The sequence below is a fragment of the Macrosteles quadrilineatus genome, unplaced genomic scaffold (assembly GCF_028750875.1).
Source record: "Macrosteles quadrilineatus isolate MER2022 unplaced genomic scaffold, UCM_ALF_1.0 Scaffold_1__1_contigs__length_201487025, whole genome shotgun sequence".
NCBI lineage: Eukaryota > Metazoa > Arthropoda > Insecta > Hemiptera > Cicadellidae > Macrosteles > Macrosteles quadrilineatus.
In genome coordinates this window covers 43,462,169-43,482,501 of record NW_026542594.1, presented here as the reverse complement: position 1 = coordinate 43,482,501, position 20,333 = coordinate 43,462,169, and the positions used below count along the sequence as shown (strand labels likewise).

The window sequence follows — 20,333 nt, the reverse complement described above, 5'->3', positions numbered from 1 at the left end:
CAGATATCAAATACAGGATCATAATCCGGAAGGCAACACCTCAAAAATGAATACATTCTCCATTGAATACCTGAAATCAACGTTGTTAAAAGAGGTCTTATTATCACCTCGGCATTATTATTTCACTCTCCTATTACTACTAGAGTAACACTCTCTCTAACTATAATGATATATTTGATACTGTGATGTTTAAAAAATTACCTTAGCTATTAAGCTAGACAACTTTGGTTGATGCTTGTTAATAAATATCCTTACTTGTATCTTTGTATTCCTTCTTCTGAATCTTATAGGCCTACAAGTTAAGTATCTTATAGGCCTACAAGTTAAGTCCTAGCTTAAATCTTATACAGGGTTAGGCAAAAGTCTGGAACCCCCCAGTTAACTTTTTAACGTGTTGCAGTAGGAAAACCAAACTTGGCACATATTTACAACATAAGAAATTGCACTTTTTCTTAAAAAACACAACCTTGCCCCATCCCCCAAAATGGGGTATTTTGGGGGCAGCTCCAAATTTTCAAATGTAAACACCTATCATGTGACCCCTCATTTTAAAGAATTTATCAAGAGAAATTGAGTGGTGCAAACTAGAGGTCAATATCGCACCCCTAATCAAAATGGCAGCCATTTTAATTATTTAAGATGAGCAAGCAAGATAAAGACTGGACACCCCCAGATAACTTTAAAAATTTAATATTTTAATACTGACCAAAAGGTGAATTCTCTTTTTTTTATAAAGGAATGCTGTGTTTAGTTTTTCTGCTATAACCTGTTAAAAAGTTAATGGGGGATATTTAAAAATGACTGCCATTTTGATTAGGGGTGCGATATTGACCTCTAGTTTGCGCCATTTAATTTGTCTTAATAAACCCTTTAAAATGAGGGGTCACATGATAGGTGTTTACATTTGAAAATTTGGGGCTGCCCCCAAAATACCCCATTTTGGGGGCTGGGCAAAGTTGTAACTTTGATGAAAAAGTGCAATTTCTTATGTTGTAAATATGTGCCGAGTTTGGTTTTCCTACTGCAACGCATTAAAAAGTTAACTGGGGAGTTCCAGACTTTTGCCTAACCCTGTATAAGATTTAAGCTAGGACTTAACTTGTAGGCCTATAAGATACTTAACTTGTAGGCCTATAAGATTCAGAAGAAGGAATACAAAGATACAAGTAAGGATATTTATTAACAAGCATCAACCAAAGTTGTCTAGCTTAATAGCTAAGGTAATTTTTTAAACATCACAGTATCAAATATATCATTATAGTTAGAGAGAGTGTTACTCTAGTAGTAATAGGAGAGTGAAATAATAATGCCGAGGTGATAATAAGACCTCTTTTAACAACGTTGATTTCAGGTATTCAATGGAGAATGTATTCATTTTTGAGGTGTTGCCTTCCGGATTACTTAACAATATTATTCCAGAGGTTAAATACCTTATACATACTGTTTTATTTATTTGTAAATATGTTTGTGCGTGTCTCGTATATTTGTTTTCAAGACTTAATGACGACCTCCTAGGAGTGACAACATGTGTTTAAGGCTTGACAATGACACTATGGGCCGCTTTCCCCAAATCAAGTTTAACTCTGATCGTGGTTTAAACTCTAGTTTAACCTCAGATTCACTTTCCCCAAAATAAATTCTCCGTTTAAACTAGGTTTAAGTTAACCCTCCTGGGCGAGGCCGGTTAACTGCCGATCTATGGGTTAAACCAGGAGAGAGTAATAACAACATGATTCGATTGATCTCTTGAAACCGTTGACAACAATATTTGTATGAACTTCGATTTCAAATTCACACAACCTAATTAGTTCTGTTATTTAAAATAAATAAGGAAAAGTTATGTTTGATTTATAAAGTGTTTATTGAAGCTGAAACTCATTTACAAATAAGCTAAATAGTACAGTTATTTCAAATAAATACGGAGAAGCCAAGTTTAGTTTATAAAGTATGATTGAAACATGAACTGAATGTAGGCCTAGGCTATTTGTCCCATTGGAGTCTTTAAAGTTGGCCTTTTTTATTCTATTTAAACTAGGCTATCTAGTTTAAAATAAATAAGGAAAAGTTATGTTTGATTTATAAAGTGTTTATTGAAGCTGAAACTCATTTACAAATAAGCTAAGTACAGTTATTTCAAATAAATATGAAGAAGCCAAGTTTAGTTTATAAAGTATGATTGAAACATGAACTGAATGTAGGCCTAGGTTATTTGTCCCATTGGAGTCTTTAAAGTTGGTCTTTTTTATTCTATTTAGCTTTTTCATATTATAGCCTAGTTTTTGTTAACATTTTTAGCCTAGACCTATTCAATATCAGTAAATTTATTGAATAAAAATAAACTTATTTGACCTTAACCACCAACCCTATTCCTGATACTGTTTGATACTCCTTTGCACAATTATTATCATTATCAATGGAAGACTTTATAGAAATATTTAATGAGTGTGAAGAAGATGATTTTAATATAACATTGCCCAGAACTAGAGGACCAACGAAAATAAGAGACCGAGTCGATCACTTCGAAAAATGGGACGAGTTTGATTTTTTTCATCGGTTTAGAATGCACAAAAGGACGGCAAATCTAGTTTTGGAGATGATTCAGGACCAAATATCGACAAAAACTATCAAGAATCGTGCTGTGTCGCCTGCCCTTAGGCTTCTTACCTGTCTTAGATTTTATGCTTCTGGCAGCTTTCTTATAAATGTAGGAGAGCTGAGTGGCATACACTACTCTACAACGAGTAAGATTGTTAAGAAAGTATCCGCAGCAATCGCCCGATTAAGTTCTGAAGCCATTCAGTTGCCAGCAGATCAGGAGGTTTTAGGCAAAATAAAGAATGGCTTTTACAAGAAAGCCCGGTTCCCAAATTGTGTAGGTGCCTTAGACTGTACTCACATTAAAATACAATCGCCCGGAGGAGACAATGCAGAACTTTACAGAAACCGAAAGGGAATTTTCTCTATAAATGTTCAGAGTGTGTGTGACAGTGAACTAATCATAAGGAACATTGTAGCTCGATGGCCAGGATCCACCCATGATTCACACATTTTCAAATCGTCCCGTATCAGGCACAATTTCGAGGACGGAAGCTACGGTAGTAATTTATTGATCGGAGACAGTGGTTATGCCTGCACGAACTACTTAATAACACCCTTAGACAGTGTGAATACTCCTGAGGAAAATCTCTTCCAGGAGGCAGTCACCAGAACAAGAAACCCAATTGAGAGGTGTTTCGGAGTGTGGAAACGCAGGTTTCCCGTACTCTCACTTGGAATTCGGCTAAACCTAGACAGGATTGAGAGTGTGATTGTGGCAACTGCTGTACTGCACAATATCTGTTGCAAAGAAAATGAGGATGTTCCCCCGGTCACCGAGGACGTTGACCAAGCAATCGCAGACTTACTTACTGTCGATGAAGAAGTTTTTCACAGGGTCCGAGGTGTAGCTGCTAGAGAGGACACAGTAACAAGAAATAATCTTGTTTATGGATATTTTAGGTCACTTTTGGCAAGACCTTAAACCGTTAAAAGTAAATAGTAGTAATTAAGTAGTGAATTTATTGTATAGGCCTATAATCAACAACTAACACAATGACTATGATAGAACTGAAATTAAGTGGCAGCCTATCTTTGTGATCTAGTGTTTGATTTGTAAAATATTTATTTTGTATCTTTAAGTTACCAACAACCAACCAACACAATGACTGTCTGGTTTTTTAATTGAAATGAGTTATCAGGGAGAATATTATTTACATTTTGTATTAAACCCCAGGTTAACAAAAGAGACTCGTAAATAAAATTAAAAACAATTTAAAACATATTTATTGTTTAAGACAACTACTAATATGTAGTAGCCTACGGTAACTTAATGTACATACTGCTCCTAAATCACATCATTCACAAGATGTTAAATGTTTCTTTTACACATTTCATTTTCATTTCTTCATTTTTTATTTTTAGATCAATAAGTTTAATTTTCTTTAAGTGTTTTTCTTCGATAAGTTTAAGGTTCTTCATTTTTAATTTGTGTTCTTCTTCAGAGAAGTATAACTGTTTCTGAGCAAGTTCTTTTTGTAATTGGATAAGCTCAGATTTAGCCTCTGAAAATGTTTCAATTTTCTTTCCAGCTACTGATCTATCTAACACTGACTTGGTTGGTTTTCTTTTAAATTTGAGTGGAGATGAAGTTTTGCACTTTAATTTGTTAACAGAAAATTGTTTATCATAGATTTGTACTGCAGGTTTGTTTGAATCTAATTGAGCTTTAGAGTTTTTTATTACAGACAAACTGCCACTAGTAGTTGGGTGTTGCTCTGAATGATTGTGTTTGACAGCATTGTAATTGTGTTCTTCAAGAGGAATATCAATTATTTCTTCCCCCAAAACTGTTGAAAAATCATCCTCATTCTCTACCCTGAAACCAAGAATGAAATAAGAATAAACAAATAAAAATATATAAAGTAGGCATATTTTGTAATTTATAAAAACTATGATAAATTAAAAAGTGTCAGATTTTTTGCGGCAACTTTATACATAATGTGCTGTCTATTAATGGGTACTGCTGTATTTGGCTAAATAATGATAAAATTGTTAAATGCTATCTTCTACTGAGTTTCATCAGTATTCAGTTCTAGTTCTGTTTAGAGTAAAAATAAAGGCGAAATAAACTCATGACTGCAATAGCTCAGTACTTTTTTGTCCAGTTTATATGATTCAATGATAAATTTTAAAAACATTCTTGAATAATAATGTTAAAAATATGCCTATTAAGTTAGTTTATTTCCATGCAATGTAACTTATATATATATAGTTTTAGGTCAAATGTTGTAGTAGGCTGTATGTTATTATTGTTGTTGTTAAAATATTAAATTGTTCAAATTGATTTTAATTTCTCGTTGGCTTTTTTATTTAACTTAGGTAGGCTATAGTTATTAGGCTTATATAATTTAAGCAAATTGAGCTCTTTGTCAATTTAGTTTTTGCCAACACCCACATACATTTTTGTAAAGTACTATTTCTTCACTGTGGTGGTGTGGATTATGGTTGAGGCCAAAACCAACAAAACAAGTGTCTATGAGTGCATAATGCATAATCTAAATTTTGCTCTCTGATTGTAAAATAACCTTATGTTGCCTAATAAAGGCTGAACTCTTGCCTGAGTGCCGGAATATTTCCTAGAATTCTAAGGGTGTCTAGAACTGTCCCCATATACAAAAAAGGAGATCCAGCAAGTGTACAGAGCTATAGACCCATATCTATTATACCAACCTTCGCTAAGGTCTTTGAAACAGCCATCAAACTCCAGCTAGTCTCTTATCTTGAGCGCAATAACCTGATGTCCAATCTTCAACACGGCTTCCGTAAAGACAGATCAACTGTCACTGCCGTCTCTGAGCTCGTACGTCGCATTCAACAAGCCTTTGAGGATACCAACACTGTTGCCTTGACATTATGTGACTTGAGCAAGGCATTCGATTGCGTCTCACATGACATTCTGCTTGCCAAATTAAATAAATATGGGGTGCGCGGTGCAGTTTATGACACCTTTGTGACATATTTGGAGAACCGACAGCAGGTCGTCTCGATAGCTGGAGCTAAGTCTCAAGCTCTCAATGTTCCTCACGGGGTGCCTCAGGGATCGGTTGTGGGCCCTGTCCTCTTTCTGATAGCCATAAACGATCTTGAGCTAAGTGGCAATGCACTCAGGTTTGCTGATGACACTACCCTAATTTCTGTTGGTAACAATCCAGGAACTGCCTCAGAAAGAGCTGAAGTGATGTTTAGGGCAGCAAAGGACTGGTTTGAGACAAACAAATTAAAACTAAACCAAGACAAGACACAAAAAATCCTGTGCCCACTTAATTCAAACTTGGCTCAGGACGTTGTCAAGGTAAATCTGCTAGGCTTTACGATTGACCCAAAGCTGAGTTGGAAAGACCATGTGGATAACGTGGCTAAGAGGTTGTCGAGAGTAACACATCTTCTCAGGAAGTTAACGAGACTAGTTGATAAAGCATACCTAGTTCTGGTCTACCACGCTTTATTCCACAGCCACGTTACGTACGGTCTCCAGCTATGGGGTCATGCAGCCAATGTCTCCAGAATTCTAAAGCAGCAGAAGAAAGCTCTGAGAATTATGACTGGCAGCGGGCGACAGGAGCACTGCAAGCCTATATTCGCTGACTTGGGCATACTCACCATACACAGTAACTACATCCTTCAATGTGTCAGCTACGTACACTCCAATGTTTAAATACCTTTACCACCAGACAGCAGGTGCATGCGCATAACACCAGACGCAAAAATCACATTGACGTACCCTATTGTAGGCTCAGCAGGACAAAAGACGCTTTCCCTGTCATGGCCCTCAGACTGACCAATAAGTTGCCGGTTGCAGTAAGGGATTTAAACCACAATCAGTTTCAAGCAAGGTGCTGTGTTGGCTAAAAGCTAGGCCGTATTACTCTCTCAAGGAATTTTTTGAGGACGACCTCACAGGACTCTAAATCTACCGCCATACAGTTTTTTAAGTTCTTTTGGTCTAATGACCATACAAAAGTCCGACTAATGGAAGTCTGTATATACTGTAAATAGTTTATATATTTTTTTTTGTAAATTGTAAATATTGACGCAGCCTATCCAGCTTATGCTGGTATCAAGCCAAGGAGGAGGTAATAAGGTAATACCGTTTTTATTAACCTGTCAACCTTACAGTAAAATACAGGGTTGTTTAACTTTTATGTCCAATTCCATCGTAATGTAAAACCAAAACTATCGTTACGTAGTTTTTGTTATAATGATTACTATAGGGCCTACATACAGGCCCTAAATGTCTTTGTGGGTAGCCAACTCACAGTTCCGCAGAGAATCTAGGATAATCAGATGAAATATTGTTTTATTAACTAAGCTATCAACAAAAATATTTCAATGGATATAGTAGCCTTTAAAAATTAAATTTCTATATTTATTTTCTGATGGGCCTTTTGCCTACGGTACTATTCTTTTACAGTGTGCACTGCGGCATTTAAGTTAGGTAAGTTAATAGGCTAGTTTAGTTTATGAAACCTATGAAAAAGCATAAGGGTACACTTCCGTACCTGTGGTCAAAAACAACCGAATAAAAATATTGATTATCGTTTGCTTTGTAGATTAGGTTAACCTAACTAACCAAACGATATATCAAATAAAACAATCGATACATCGATAAATATTTTAATTTGGTTGTTTTTCCAACAAATACAAATCTATTTACATCCTTTAGAATTTAAATTTAGGTGTCCAACTTATTAAAAAAAAACTACACAAAATACCAACTGTTGTTTTCCTTAATTTGACCTAGTTTGTTTTATAATTATGTAACTAAAACTGGCTGCACTTTACTTTAAGTTACGTCCTACACTTAAGTATTCGAATTAACTCAACTCAATTGAATAAAAATATCGATTGATATTTTCATTCAAATGAGAGTGTAGGACGTAAAGCAAAGTGCAGCCCTAAAACTTAGTCAAACTGGACTAAACTAACCTAGCCTAGCAACACAACCAAAAATAGTTTGCGGTAACTTACATTGGTTGATGCAAGAATGCTCCAGCATCCTCAGTCTCAACCTCAATTTCTGTGATGTAGGCGGCATCAGAATCGTATCTGGATTCTTGTCCAACAAGTGGTAAATCTCCCAACAACGATTTTATCTTCAAATCCATTGAAGTGATTAGAGATTGTTTGCTTGGCCCCCCCCCCTGTGCCGGAAACATATTTTTTCTCATCGGCCCATTTTCTTTTTGACGCTTTCTTCAAATTTTCATACTTGCATTTCAAGGACTTCCAATCTCTAAAAAAACAAACCACTTCCCTGATTGAAGTCCTTCTCTATCTCTTTCCAACTGTTTTCCTTATCTCTTACTGATACTTGGTCTGTAAGTTTGTTTTCTATCACTAACCTATGATTTTCTACCAAACTCAACAAAATGTTGATTTCTGTCTCACTAAAATTCTTGCTTCTTTTATCTGATCCTTTATTTTCCATTGTTATTAAACCAGTAAATTAAATTTACATTACAAATGTGTATTATTTATAGGGAACGAACTAAGTTACTGTACAATGAAAGTAAACAACCAAACACAACCTCAAAATGATTCAAAGTTGAGCGCTAGTATTTTTAAACGCTATGCAGACTGGTCTGAAAACCGGATAACAGTGTTGCCAACACAGTTGCTTACAAGAAAAGGCTAGGTTAAACTAAACTTCCATTACAAAATTGTGGGGAAAGCCATCCTAAGTTTAACCCGCCGATTAAAGTTAACTGAGATTAAGTTAAACTTGATTTGGGGAAAGCGGCCCTATGAGTGTTGAAACCGGTCGCCATCTTGATGACAGTGGATTACAGTGGCAACAATAAGGTATTTAACCTCTAGAATAATAATGAGAATGTATTGTTATAATCTTTTGTAAAATTCTTTACCTTGGATTCCACCTTGAGAGACAGTTTAGTATGTATATTGTAGGTGATGCATCTCTGTCCATGTCTGAGCTGGGGACGTTGTACTTGGAGATGGTGGCAGCTTTGACAGCAGACAATCATGCAGAAGAGGCTTCACAAGTACTACGAGAGGCTCAGGACAGGTGAGAAATCACTCAGGGATGATCTAAACTGTGTAACACATTGGATAAGATTAATCTGTATCTCAGTTACTGATAGGCTTGTTATGACAGACTATCAGGGTCAGACCAGGAATGCAGACTGACAGTAGCTCGAGCACAGTTGGCTTCAGTCAGAGGTGACCACATGGCAGCTCTAGCTCTGCTCGGAACAATCATGTCTGATCATGCCTACTTCCTGCAGGTACGGCCATTTTTGATAAGATAAATATATAAGACCCCTATATTTAGGGTCGGAATGGGCCAACGGTTGGCCCGAGGGATGGATTCGCGCCGGAAAAAATGTTCAGGCCAAGCTCGGGTTGGGTCGAGCCGAGCTTACTAAGTGATATTGATCGTGGGAGACAATGATGACGTCGAATATGTCCACCATTTCACCGAGACCGCTGAAAATGTTCACAATTTGGCCTAAAGCAGGAAAGATTTTGACGATTTGTTGTAAAAAATTGGGATCCCCCCCCTTATATTCGCCCCTGGTCTGTAAACACGATGACTCAAGTAATTTTGGTCCGATTTTGGTGAAATTTGGCTTGAAGGTGTAGGGCGGGACTTAAATGAGTTTGCGAACCAGCATGATTGGATCATGGGATCAGGGTTTTATGGGGTAAGAATAGGTTTTTCTAATTTTTGACCATCAAAACATAAAGTTTCCCTAATTCTCTTTAAACCATTTTAAAGAGAATATAAAAATTAATTTAGTATATCGGTTTTTTACGGTTATGTTATTGATTATGAAGAAAAAATAAATTTAAAATTCCCATGCTATTCTTATGGAGAATAAGTAAACTGTTGTAGTTTGCTTATTTATGGATACTAGTGATCGTCCAGTGGTCGAAAACTCGACCAAAAACAAACATGTAATGTACACGTATTGACTATTGGATACTCAAAGTTGACAAAGTAGATGGATCATAACAGTTGCTATTGCTCATAATAAGCCATTCCATAAGTTTGACTTGGTAAAAAACATGTATTCGACAGAAATTAGTCATTTAGATCAGCGACGAATTTAATAAAAAAAAAAAAACTGGTGACAACTTTAACATGGTGATGGAATGTAAAGGTACAGACTTCTCTATTTGCACCACACACTGTAAATAAAACATGTGATTGTAATTTCTTCCATTTGTTTTGATTTTCTGTTTATATTTTGTTGTTATTTCGTCACCAGCATGGCAACCCATAAAGCCCATGTTAATTTTTTTTTAATTTTAAAGGGATTCTGCACTTCTACAGGAAAATATCTTTCTAACAGTATAAGTAGATTTTCCCTGTGATGCACAGGAGCTGAGAAAAAAGGTTTTAAAGAAACATTTTTGCCTATTAATATATAGATAGATAGATAGATATTTCGATCAAACTTGGCAAATTAATTTATTTTATTCTAAGCTATTGATATTTTACTAAAAACACACTTTATAGTGTGTTATTTATTAATAAAAGACTCCCTGTAGCAGCAAACCTAGGTACTTGTTAAACCTAATGCCATTTCAATTATTTAATTAATTACCCCCGCCGCAGCAAACCTGCAGATTAAGCGAATTTCCATTTGCCTGATTGGATTTACACTAAAATATCTCTCCTTAAAAATATTATATTTATTCCATATTTAAATAACATTAGTTTAACGAGTACTTAGGTTTGCTGCAAGAGGGAGGGTAAAAATGTGTTTTTTTTTGTAAAATGTTAATAGTTTAGTATGAAATGAATGCATTTTCCAAATTTGATCAAAATATGTTCATAAAGAAGTAAACTACAACAGTTTACTTACCTATCTATATCTATAAAAGAGGAACTATGTATGTATATACGTTATGGACTCCGAAACCACTCGACAGATTGTAATGAAACTTTCAGGCATTATTAAGCATTATTCAAGGATGGTTTATGTGAAGTTTGGTGCAGATCCGTCAAAAGGGCTCCGTCCCAGTGGCTCTGGAGTTTCCCATGTTAACCTTATGAGTACTCATATTTAAATGGAATTAAAAAATCTTAACAGCTGGTTCAACTAACAGGGTGTCTAGTAGTCGGGAAAATCGGGATAGTATTGAATTTCAAAATGGTCTTGAAAAGTCGGGATTTAGTCTTAAATTTGATTTCAAAGTCGGGAATTTTTATGATCGGCCGTGGGAAATTTTAATGATTTTGCCACGATCCCGGATGACGACGATGACGTTTCCGTGACCGCGGGAGACGACAATGATGTCTACACGGCCGCTGGAAATGTTCATGATTTTGCCGTGATCGAGGACGACGGCGATGACATTTCCGTGACCGCGGGAGATGTCGATGAAGTTTCCGTGACCGCGGGAGACGACGATGATGTCTACACTGCCACGGGAAATTTTCATGATTTTGCCGTGATCGCGGACGTCTACGATAACGTTTTCGTGACCGCGGGAGATGACGGTGATGTCTAAACAGCCGCGGAAAATGTTCATGATTTTGCCACGATCCCGGACGACGACGATGACGTTTCCGTGACTGCGGGAGACGACAATGATGTTTACACGGCCGCTGGAAATGTTCATGATTTTGCCGTGATCGAGGATGACAGCGATGACGTTTCAGTGACCGCGGGAGATGACGATGACGTTTCCGTGACCGTGAGAGTTGACGATGATGTCTACACGGCCGCGGGAAATGTTCATGATTTTGCCGTGATCGAGGACGACGGCTATGACGTTTCCGTGACCGTGGGAGACGACGGTGATGTCTACACGGCTGCGGGAAATGTTCATGATTTTGCTTTTAGTTTGGCTTTTAGTGTATTGTAGAAATGTACCGTGATCGCGGACGACGACGATCACGTTTCTGTAACCGCTGCAGTCAATGATGATGTCTAAACGTACGGTACGCAGAAGATTTCATGATAAAAAAAACCAAATTTGCTGGTTAGAATTTTTGTTGCTGCATTATTTTTTTACTTCAAAACACCACATTATCATAATACTACTTTATGACAAAGAAAAAGAGTTGGTGTAGTATTATTTAGAAAATTTGGTTAGAAAAAGCTATAAAAATTGGTATTGGTATCAAGAATTGAGAATCGATACATTTTGGTATCAACACCCACTAATTGTGGAAAAAACTAGTCTTGAAAAATCTGGAATTAGTCTTGAATTTTATAATGGAAATAAACTAGACACCCTGAACTAAACAATTTGATTCTGTGATGTTCAATAGCATTAAAAAGGTTATAGGTTTACCAACAGGGTGCAGCTTTATTATTATTATTATTATTTTTATTTATGACAACAGCTAATTTGCAACCAAAAGGTGAGCGAACGAGCTAACCTGAAGGCAAGTGAGCGCAGCGAAAAAGCTCCAACCTGAAGGTGAGTAAGCGTAGCAAACGAATTTCAACCAGGACATGATTGAGCAATACGAACGAGCTCATCTTGAAAATGAATGAGCATTTGACATATAACCACATTAGGACAGGACAATGTCTGTCGGCCCAGCTAGTTCTCTATACGAATAACATGGGAATTTTTAAATTTACAGTTTTTTGGAATTTTCTCCGTAACCATTAGGCGCATAGTAACGCTTTAATATACTAAATTATTTGTTTTTTTAACCTCTACAAAATGGTTTGAAAAGAAAATGCTAAATTTTAAGTTTTTAGGGTCAAAGAATGAAAAACCAATTTTTACCCCATAAAACCTCCCATAAACCCCTGTGTTCATAGTCCGATCATGCTGGTTCGCAAACTCGTTTGAATAAACGTAGGTTTACACTTTTGTACCAAATTTAATCAAAATCCGATGATTTTTGCTCGAGTTATTGCACTAACAGACACGCGCACACACACACACACACATATATATGTATATATATATATATACTTACCTTACCTCCTTGGCCATTGAAACCTCAGAAGGTTTTTGGCCTCGTAAATAAATAATTTAAATAAAATAATTACTAAAAGGGTACTTTGTTAAATATGTTTTTGATTTTTATTATATTAGTAGCCCTAAAAATGTAAGAAAATAATATATATATATATATATACATATTAGTAAATTGGATAAATAATTACCTTTAAGTTAATAATTTATTGAATAACCAACATGTTTCGGCTGCTAGACCATGATGATAGTTATGAACAAATAGTAAATAAATGGAAATGTAAATAATCTGTAATATTAAAACGTGACAGGTTTTTTTTTATTTCACTATTCTGAATCAACCACTTGACGGATTTTTGTGTTGAAAGAAAGATAATTTTGAGAACTAGGGAATGTCGAAGCCATAATTTGAGTTTAGGGTTTCAGTTTTTTAGAAAATTAGTTTCAAATTTTAAAAAGTCTAGCAGCCGATGCTAACATTCTACACTAGCTTTTTGTATAATACTATTTGCTTAACGTAACAGCTGTAACATTAAGCGTGTGTGACACAAATTCAGCATTTGGATGAAAATGAAATGATATAAGTAGAATTGACTTATTTATACTATGTGTAATGCTATAATCATTGATAAGTTCATTTATTCGGTAAGAGGATTAGAGATTATTTAAATATAGGCCTACATATTAAAATACTAGATTTCTAATTTATTTTTTTGAGAATCCTTTAAAATATTTAGTTTTTTTTAGTGCAATATAATTTGTTGTAACTATCAGACTGGTTAAATAAAAAAATAAATATTCTATTGAACTACCGGTATGAGGTTAAGTTTATTTACTCTGTGATTTTGTCATTGATTATAGGAAATAAGTTAGATTCTATAACCATTGATGTAGGCCTATACGAATTGAAGCTCACGAATCTTCAAAAGAAAGCTTATGAATAGTTATTTGTGCAACTAGTGAGCAAAGTGAGCAATTGACTCACTCGAGAGAAACACTTACTCTTGAGCCGTAGGCGAGTGAGGAATGGTTTCTCGAGTGAGGCAATTGCACTTTGCACTCGAGTTGCACATTATATTTTTCGTACAGTTACCATAAAACAAATAAATTTGTTAAGAAACGTAACATATTTTTACACAGAAGTGAGCTTTTAATATGAAATTTAATGATACAACAGTACAACAGCTGACCAGCTTATTTACAGCCAGTGCTGTCAACGTATTTCGCACGCATACGACCTTGTCTGCATGTTATGCGCTCACTATTTCGTGCCTTCTCGTTGCAAATCTGGAGTGAGACAAAGTAATAAGAGTGAGACAATGTTAACATTGTCTCACTGATGAGCGAATTGGACACTTTACTTTCTCAAATCAGTGAGAGAACATGTACATTGTTAGGTAACTGTAGGAAAAATTATTTTACTACTCGACTTTTTGAGGAAAGGTTGGGAAATAACAATAATCACATGTTTAATTAATCTTTGCAGCATTTTTCTTTACTATTAATTTTGAACTCCTTAAACTATGCTTGAATTAGTAATAGACACACTATATACAGTTTTAATGGACTACTCGATTCCCGTTCGTAGAACAGGCCGACAGCTCGTAAATAATTAAGTTATATGATTTTGGAATTTTGTCTTGTAAGTAGGTTGGCTCGGATGTTGTTTTCTTTTGATTTATTATACAGGGTGGAACGAAGTTAGTGTAAAAAATTTTATCTGTTAAACTACTAAGTATTGGTGACAAAATGGCACCAATTTAAGTTTCCATACCCTCACAGGTAGGGAATAACGGACAATTTAAGATTTTTTCAAAATATTTGTATTTGCTTACATAAAATGGCCATAAGTGCACTAAACATTGTTTTTATTCCAAATTCATTGTCATTTTTAGAATCCTTGTTAAATTTCCAATATTAATAGTACAAATTCGTTGAGATGAAACATCTGCATAAGCCCTTATTTGGCAATGGAAGTTTGAATTTGTGATTTTTTAGAAAAAAGTATTAACTTTTTCCAAAGTTTTTCTATACTACACTGGACTCTAGAGAGTGTCAAATATTACTAAAAACTTTTGTAGTTAATAACCTTTAAAATGATGTATAAACATCTACTGTTCGTTTGATTATACTGGCCTATTACCCTAATTCTTAATTTAGGTTAGGCCTAGTTTTTGTTTTAGTGACCAGAGCCAAGATCTGTGGAAATAATATAGTCTGATTAAATCACCAAGTAATTATTTATTTTTCGTTCACGTTAACCCGCCTATAATAACGATTATCCATTATACAATAATAAATTCTTAGGTTAGAGATACCTGTACATGCACATATACAATATGGAAAGCGCCATAGCCATCTCTAGTATAAGGCCGCGGCGAGCGAAATCTGGCAACGTCGCATCCGAGGCATAGTCCAGCCGGCTCCCGCCATTAGTTTGCACAGATAGATGGCGCATCACCGGTGATTAACCTGTTTGTTTTACACAATTAGAGACAATATGGTATTGGTAGTGACAGTGTGTTATGCCTCATAAGTGTGTCCTGCCGGAGTGTAAAAGTAACCACCTAAAAGCATTAAAAACTGAGGAGTATATACAATTATTTCACTTCTCTTTAGAAGGTCCGCATCAAGATGAGTGGATTAGAGCTATAGCCTAAATTTAAACTTAATTAAGTACCACGTTCTGATTAAGAAAATACACATTTCCTACTTTATTAAAACTAAAGTAAAACATATTGGATAAAAAATGTAAAACTAAAATATTAATAGTAATAGTATGAACAAACAGTTTTTGTACCTCTTATGTATTATCAAAATGAAAAATCAATACACTATTGATACAGATAGTTTAAAATATTTTAAATAGGCAAGATGTTTTCAAAGTCTTGCTCAGTTGTGTTTTGTACATTTTATTATACATGTATTGCATACATTTCCTATGCATTTAGTCAGAGGTGTAGCAATATTTCTTCTACCTTAGTACAGTTCTGCATGAACATTCAATGACAAAATTTTGAAATATAAAGCAACTTTGCATATCTCGAAACTAAGTTTGAAATTAGAATATCACCCATATATTAATAGGAAAGCGTGTTTAAAACCTTTTTTTCTCAGCTTGTGTGTAACGCAGAGAAAATATACGCATACTATTAGAAAGATATTTTCCTTTATATGTGCAGAATCCCTTTATAAATGTAAATAGACAAAAAATAACATGGGCTGCCATGCTGGTGACAAAATTACAAAGAAATTAACAGAATATCAAATCAAATAAAAGAAATTCCAATAAATTTTTTAAATTTACACCGTGGGTTAATAGATAAGTCTGAATATTACATATTTTTGGTCGAGTTTTCGACAACTAGACGACCAGTTCATAATAAAATTAAAAAGAATTTTAAGGGAACCTAGGCCTATTTGTAAAAGTATATATTTTCATAACTCATTAGGTCCCAAAATGGTTACGTTTTTATCACAAATGTATATCGCTTGTGCATTATGCGCAACATATATTCAGGGTTGGAATTAAGTGGTGGATATACGTTTAAATAAACATGTATTAATTAGTATTTCGTAATACAATCTGAAAAATGGTAAGCGGCATTTCATGCTAAAAATTAATCTATTGATCTGGCTACATTTTCATAGCTTTAAACGTGAATAAGCGCAGTTTTGGCGAAATGTTGCACGTTTTAACGCTGGCGGCAATACCCGGAGTTGGACCAAGGCGGGGATGAGTCGCGGCGTTGCCACATCGAAGGCCGTGGCCTTATTACTAGAGACGGCTATGAAAGCGCTCTATACTCAGGGAGGAAAAGGAGGATCTTCTTTCTGAAATACAAAATAAATTGTCTGAGTAGGGATGGTCAAGTCTCGAAATTTCGGAAAATTTTCGGGAAATTTTAAATCTCGTTACGCGAGACGAGATTTCTTTTTGGCCGAGATTTTTTTCGAGACAAGAATAAAAAAAAAAAAATTTTAAACGCCTGCAGAAAGTCAATGCAATACCCGCAATACAGGAGCGTGTTGTAGTTGCGTTTCCTTTGCGAAGGCGTTCTTATTTAATTAATTCTTTAAATGTAAATATTACTTTAATTATTTTAATAACATTACTTTAATAACATTTGAGAAGTTTTGTTAAATGTAAGCAGTGTGAGGAATGTTTATTACTATAAAAAGTCAAAACAAGTACCTAACTATTTTATAAAAATTAATATTGCTTTTATTTTATGATTTATTTTATTTTAGGATAAGTTGAACTCTATCCTAACTGATATCACTATGTTTCATAATCGTAGGCATTTTTAATAAGTTAGGCGTGATTCATAAAAAAATGTTATGCTGATGTTTTTTAATAAAAGATTGTAAATATTCTTGCCTATTATCATTATTTTTGTATTTAAACAGTCATCTAACAATGTTACAAAATCAGGTAAAAATTTTGAACGTGCATTTCCCGTTGTGTATGAGAAGGGAAATCCCGTCTCGATCTCGTCTCGAAAGTTTATGAGAAATAAAAAATCTCGTCTCGTCTCGTCTCAAACTAAAAATCCAATCTCGTCCATCCCTATGTCTGAGTTACATATTTGTATACTAAATTAACTAAAATACTGAATAAGGTCAATACAATTGTTTAACACGAGGCAAGAGGTTATGATTGGCAAGTTATTGAAAATACTATGATTGTCTTGCAGATAAAATAAATCTTTGTTGTGTTCTGTTTAACATTTAATACTTCTGGTTGATATAAATGATATTTTACAATGGATGTGCTCGGATAATTATAATTGCAACTTTTTACAATAGATCTACTTACATTTTCTAACGGCCTCCTCTATTTCCGCTCTCCACTTAAAAAAAAACAAACTATGTCGAGATTGATCTGTACAACAAGGGCTACCAACCTACCAACTTAACGCAATAGATTTGCAACAATAATTAGTTCAATGATTATAACTGAATTAAAACTGAATTAAATGTTTCCTAATGTAACAAATCAGTATATGATTTGTTGTTCTCAAATTTAAGAGTTTCTCTTGAAAAACACGGAATGGCCAAAATTCGCCTCCCTTTAAAATAACATGTATTTGCTTAAATAATATGGCAATAGCTGCAATAACAATTATATTTGAATAGGGTTTATTGTAATTTTTAGAATCCTTGTGAGATTTATTATAAGAATATTAAAGATCTATTAGGATTGACATCCATATAAACGTAAGTTTTGAGAAAACATGTTAAACTTGTATTTATTTTAATTTTTTGAATACAATGAATATTGTTTCAAGTCACACATGGTACATTTAACTTAAGATTATTTTCTAAACATAAGCAAATACTTCCAATGGAGTAACCTCTAAAATTATATAGATACAGTTGAACCTCTATAAGACGAATTTCAAGGGGTACAGGAAAAATTCGTACTATAGAGGTATTCTTAATAAAGAGGGTCGTTTTATCGAGGTTTAATGCTGCTGTTATTCTTCTTATAGAGGTTTCTCCTCGCTCCAAGGTTTTTCCAAACAATGACTGAGGAAGGAGGAGGGATGGGTGGGGGTTTCATGTTGAGACAAGCTTCTGTTTGTTTTGAAAACTACGTACTATGGAGGTTAAGATTATGATAAATTCGTCTTATAGAGGTCACGTTCGTCTTGTAGAGGTTTTGTGCTAAGAATATTCGTTGTATAGAGGTTAATCAGTCCTAGCCCATGTCACAAACAAATTCGTCTTATGGAGGTTTTTAACTTAATTACTACGTTGTATAGAGGTGTTTTTAGCATTGACCTATATGAAAGTGTCAAGGGGATTTTAAAAAATTCGTCTTATCGAGGAATTCGTTTTATCGAGGTTCGTACAAACGAGGTTCAACTGTAGTACACTTTACAATGTTATCAACATGTTTACCGAAAACAAAAAATTAACCTAAGTAAAGTATAGAAATTAGATTGTAGTGCTTAGACACATGCTAATGAAAATCAGCCAAGTGATATATTTCTTTACTAATATAATTGTTAAAACCTCAGAAATACGTAGTTTAACTTATTTACACAAAAAATAAAAGTTAATTCTAAAACACACAATATTCGAAACTTAAATAACTGTTCCTTACTTCCTTAACGTTTTAATAGTTGCCTTCTATTTGATGCCAACTACTTGAGTTTTATTTTTTTTTTTCAAAATCTCCTTTATTTTCCCCGATATACAGCAAAGTTTTTTTGCAAGTGGCACCAACAGTAACATTAAAATACAACGTTCCTCTGACTAGAACATCTGCATTCATTATCCAGTTTTAAATTTCCTTAATATCTTCCATTAAAGATGAGGAGACCAAGTACTCCACATAGCCACACAAAACAAGTCCAGTGGACTAGAGGTCTGGTGACCTGGCATGCCAGCAAATCACACCATATGACCCATCTTTATCATTGTTATCATTGTTCAAGTTGTGTATTTTGCATTAATTCAATCTCGCACATAGGTTGAATGTACCATAGAACTAACACCGTAAACGATATTTAAGTTATGCCAGTAAAAAAGAAAAAAAAACCCTAAATGAAGATACATCACAAAACATAGGTTCATGAGGTTTTAATCCTAACAATTCCTCAATATATTAGGAATTTTACAAGGATTCTGAAAATTGCAATATTACCCATTTAAACATGATTTTTAAAGCACTTGCTGCCATATCATTGAAGCCAATACATGTTTTTTTTTTTACAGGAAATTAAACATTAGCCGTTCCGTGTTTTTAAAGAAAAACTTAAATTTGAGAACGACAAATCAAACATCATTTTAAAAGTTATAAACTTCCAAAGTTTTTAGTAACAATTGACACTCTCTAGAGTCCAGTGTAGTATAGAAAAACTTTGGAAAAAGTTATTACTTTTTTCTAAAAAATCACAAATTCAAACTTCCATTGCCAAATAAGGGCTTATACAGAAGTTTCATCCCAATGAATTTGTACTATTAATATTGGAAATTTAAAGAGGATTCTAAAAATGACAATGAATTTGGAATAAAAACAATGTTTAGTGCACTTATTGCCATTTTATGTAAGCAAATACAAATATTTTGAAAAAATCTTAAATTGTCCGTTATTCCCTACCTGTGAGGGTATGACTTAAATTGGTGCCATTTTGTCACCAATACTTAGTAGTTTAAGAGATAAATATTTTTAACACTAACTTCGTTCCACCCTGTATAAGATTTTTTCATATATTATGTTTCATTTTTGGATTTGCATTGTATTGAGTATGTTTTCAGGATATTTTTTATGGTTGCTATATATGTAGAATTCTTCCTTTATGAATAATTTGTCTTTGTTTGGTTCAAATTCAATTACTGATAAAATTATTTTCTATGTTTTGGTATTTATGATTAGTTATTATATATATATAAATATATATATATGAATTGGAACGAATTGTGTTTTTGGCCTCTAGGGACCTCAAAACAAAGAAGTAAATCGGTCCTGGGTCCAGGTCTTACCATGAGTACTATGTTAATAGCTTATTCCCTATAGGGGAAATTAGCTAAAATCCAATCAGGCAAATGGAAATTTGCTTAGTTTACAGGGTTTGCTGCGGTGGGGGTATTGTTTTTGTTAATGCTTTAATTTTTTTGTATACTGTGATTTATCTCTGACTTGTGTTCTTGTAGTATGTAATCCACCGTTTGTCTGCAGGTCTGGTGCAGTGGGGGTATTTTCATTTTCCTATTAATCTTTTTATAATGACATGTTTTGATAAAAAATACAATTATTTGTACATTTTTAAGTTCATATTTATTTGTTGGTTTTTACATTATGTCCTTCTTTG

General features: G+C 34.2%; 2 protein-coding genes across 2 annotated transcripts in view; one reads left to right on the top strand and one right to left on the bottom strand.

Annotated features, from left to right (window-relative positions):
* The window catches only part of LOC128982850 (tetratricopeptide repeat protein 21B-like), a 300,450-nt gene that overhangs the window by 119,549 nt on the left and 160,568 nt on the right, over window positions 1-20,333 (top strand). The window contains exons 11-12 of the mRNA XM_054401889.1: window positions 8,506-8,623; window positions 8,714-8,843. Coding sequence (XP_054257864.1) covers window positions 8,506-8,623; window positions 8,714-8,843 — 248 coding nt within the window. The remainder of the gene's footprint in view (window positions 1-8,505; window positions 8,624-8,713; window positions 8,844-20,333) is intronic.
* On the bottom strand, window positions 3,795-7,797 carry LOC128982849 (uncharacterized). The gene is made up of 2 exons (XM_054401888.1): window positions 7,567-7,797; window positions 3,795-4,414 (listed from the first exon to the last, which is right to left on the bottom strand). The coding sequence occupies exons 1-2, from the start codon at window positions 7,764-7,766 to the stop codon at window positions 3,898-3,900; spliced, it is 717 nt and encodes a 238-aa protein (XP_054257863.1). The 5' UTR covers window positions 7,767-7,797; the 3' UTR covers window positions 3,795-3,897.

What these genes read in the sequence shown, in the direction of transcription:
- LOC128982849 (XM_054401888.1), bottom strand. Translation starts at nt 7,766, where the DNA reads ATGAGAAAAAATATGTTTCCGGCACAGGGGGGGGGGCCAAGCAAACAA. An exon ending in GCATTCTTGCATCAACCAAT is followed by an intron (nt 4,415 to 7,566) that starts GTAAGTTACCGC and finishes TCTTGGTTTCAG; the next exon opens with GGTAGAGAATGAGGATGATT.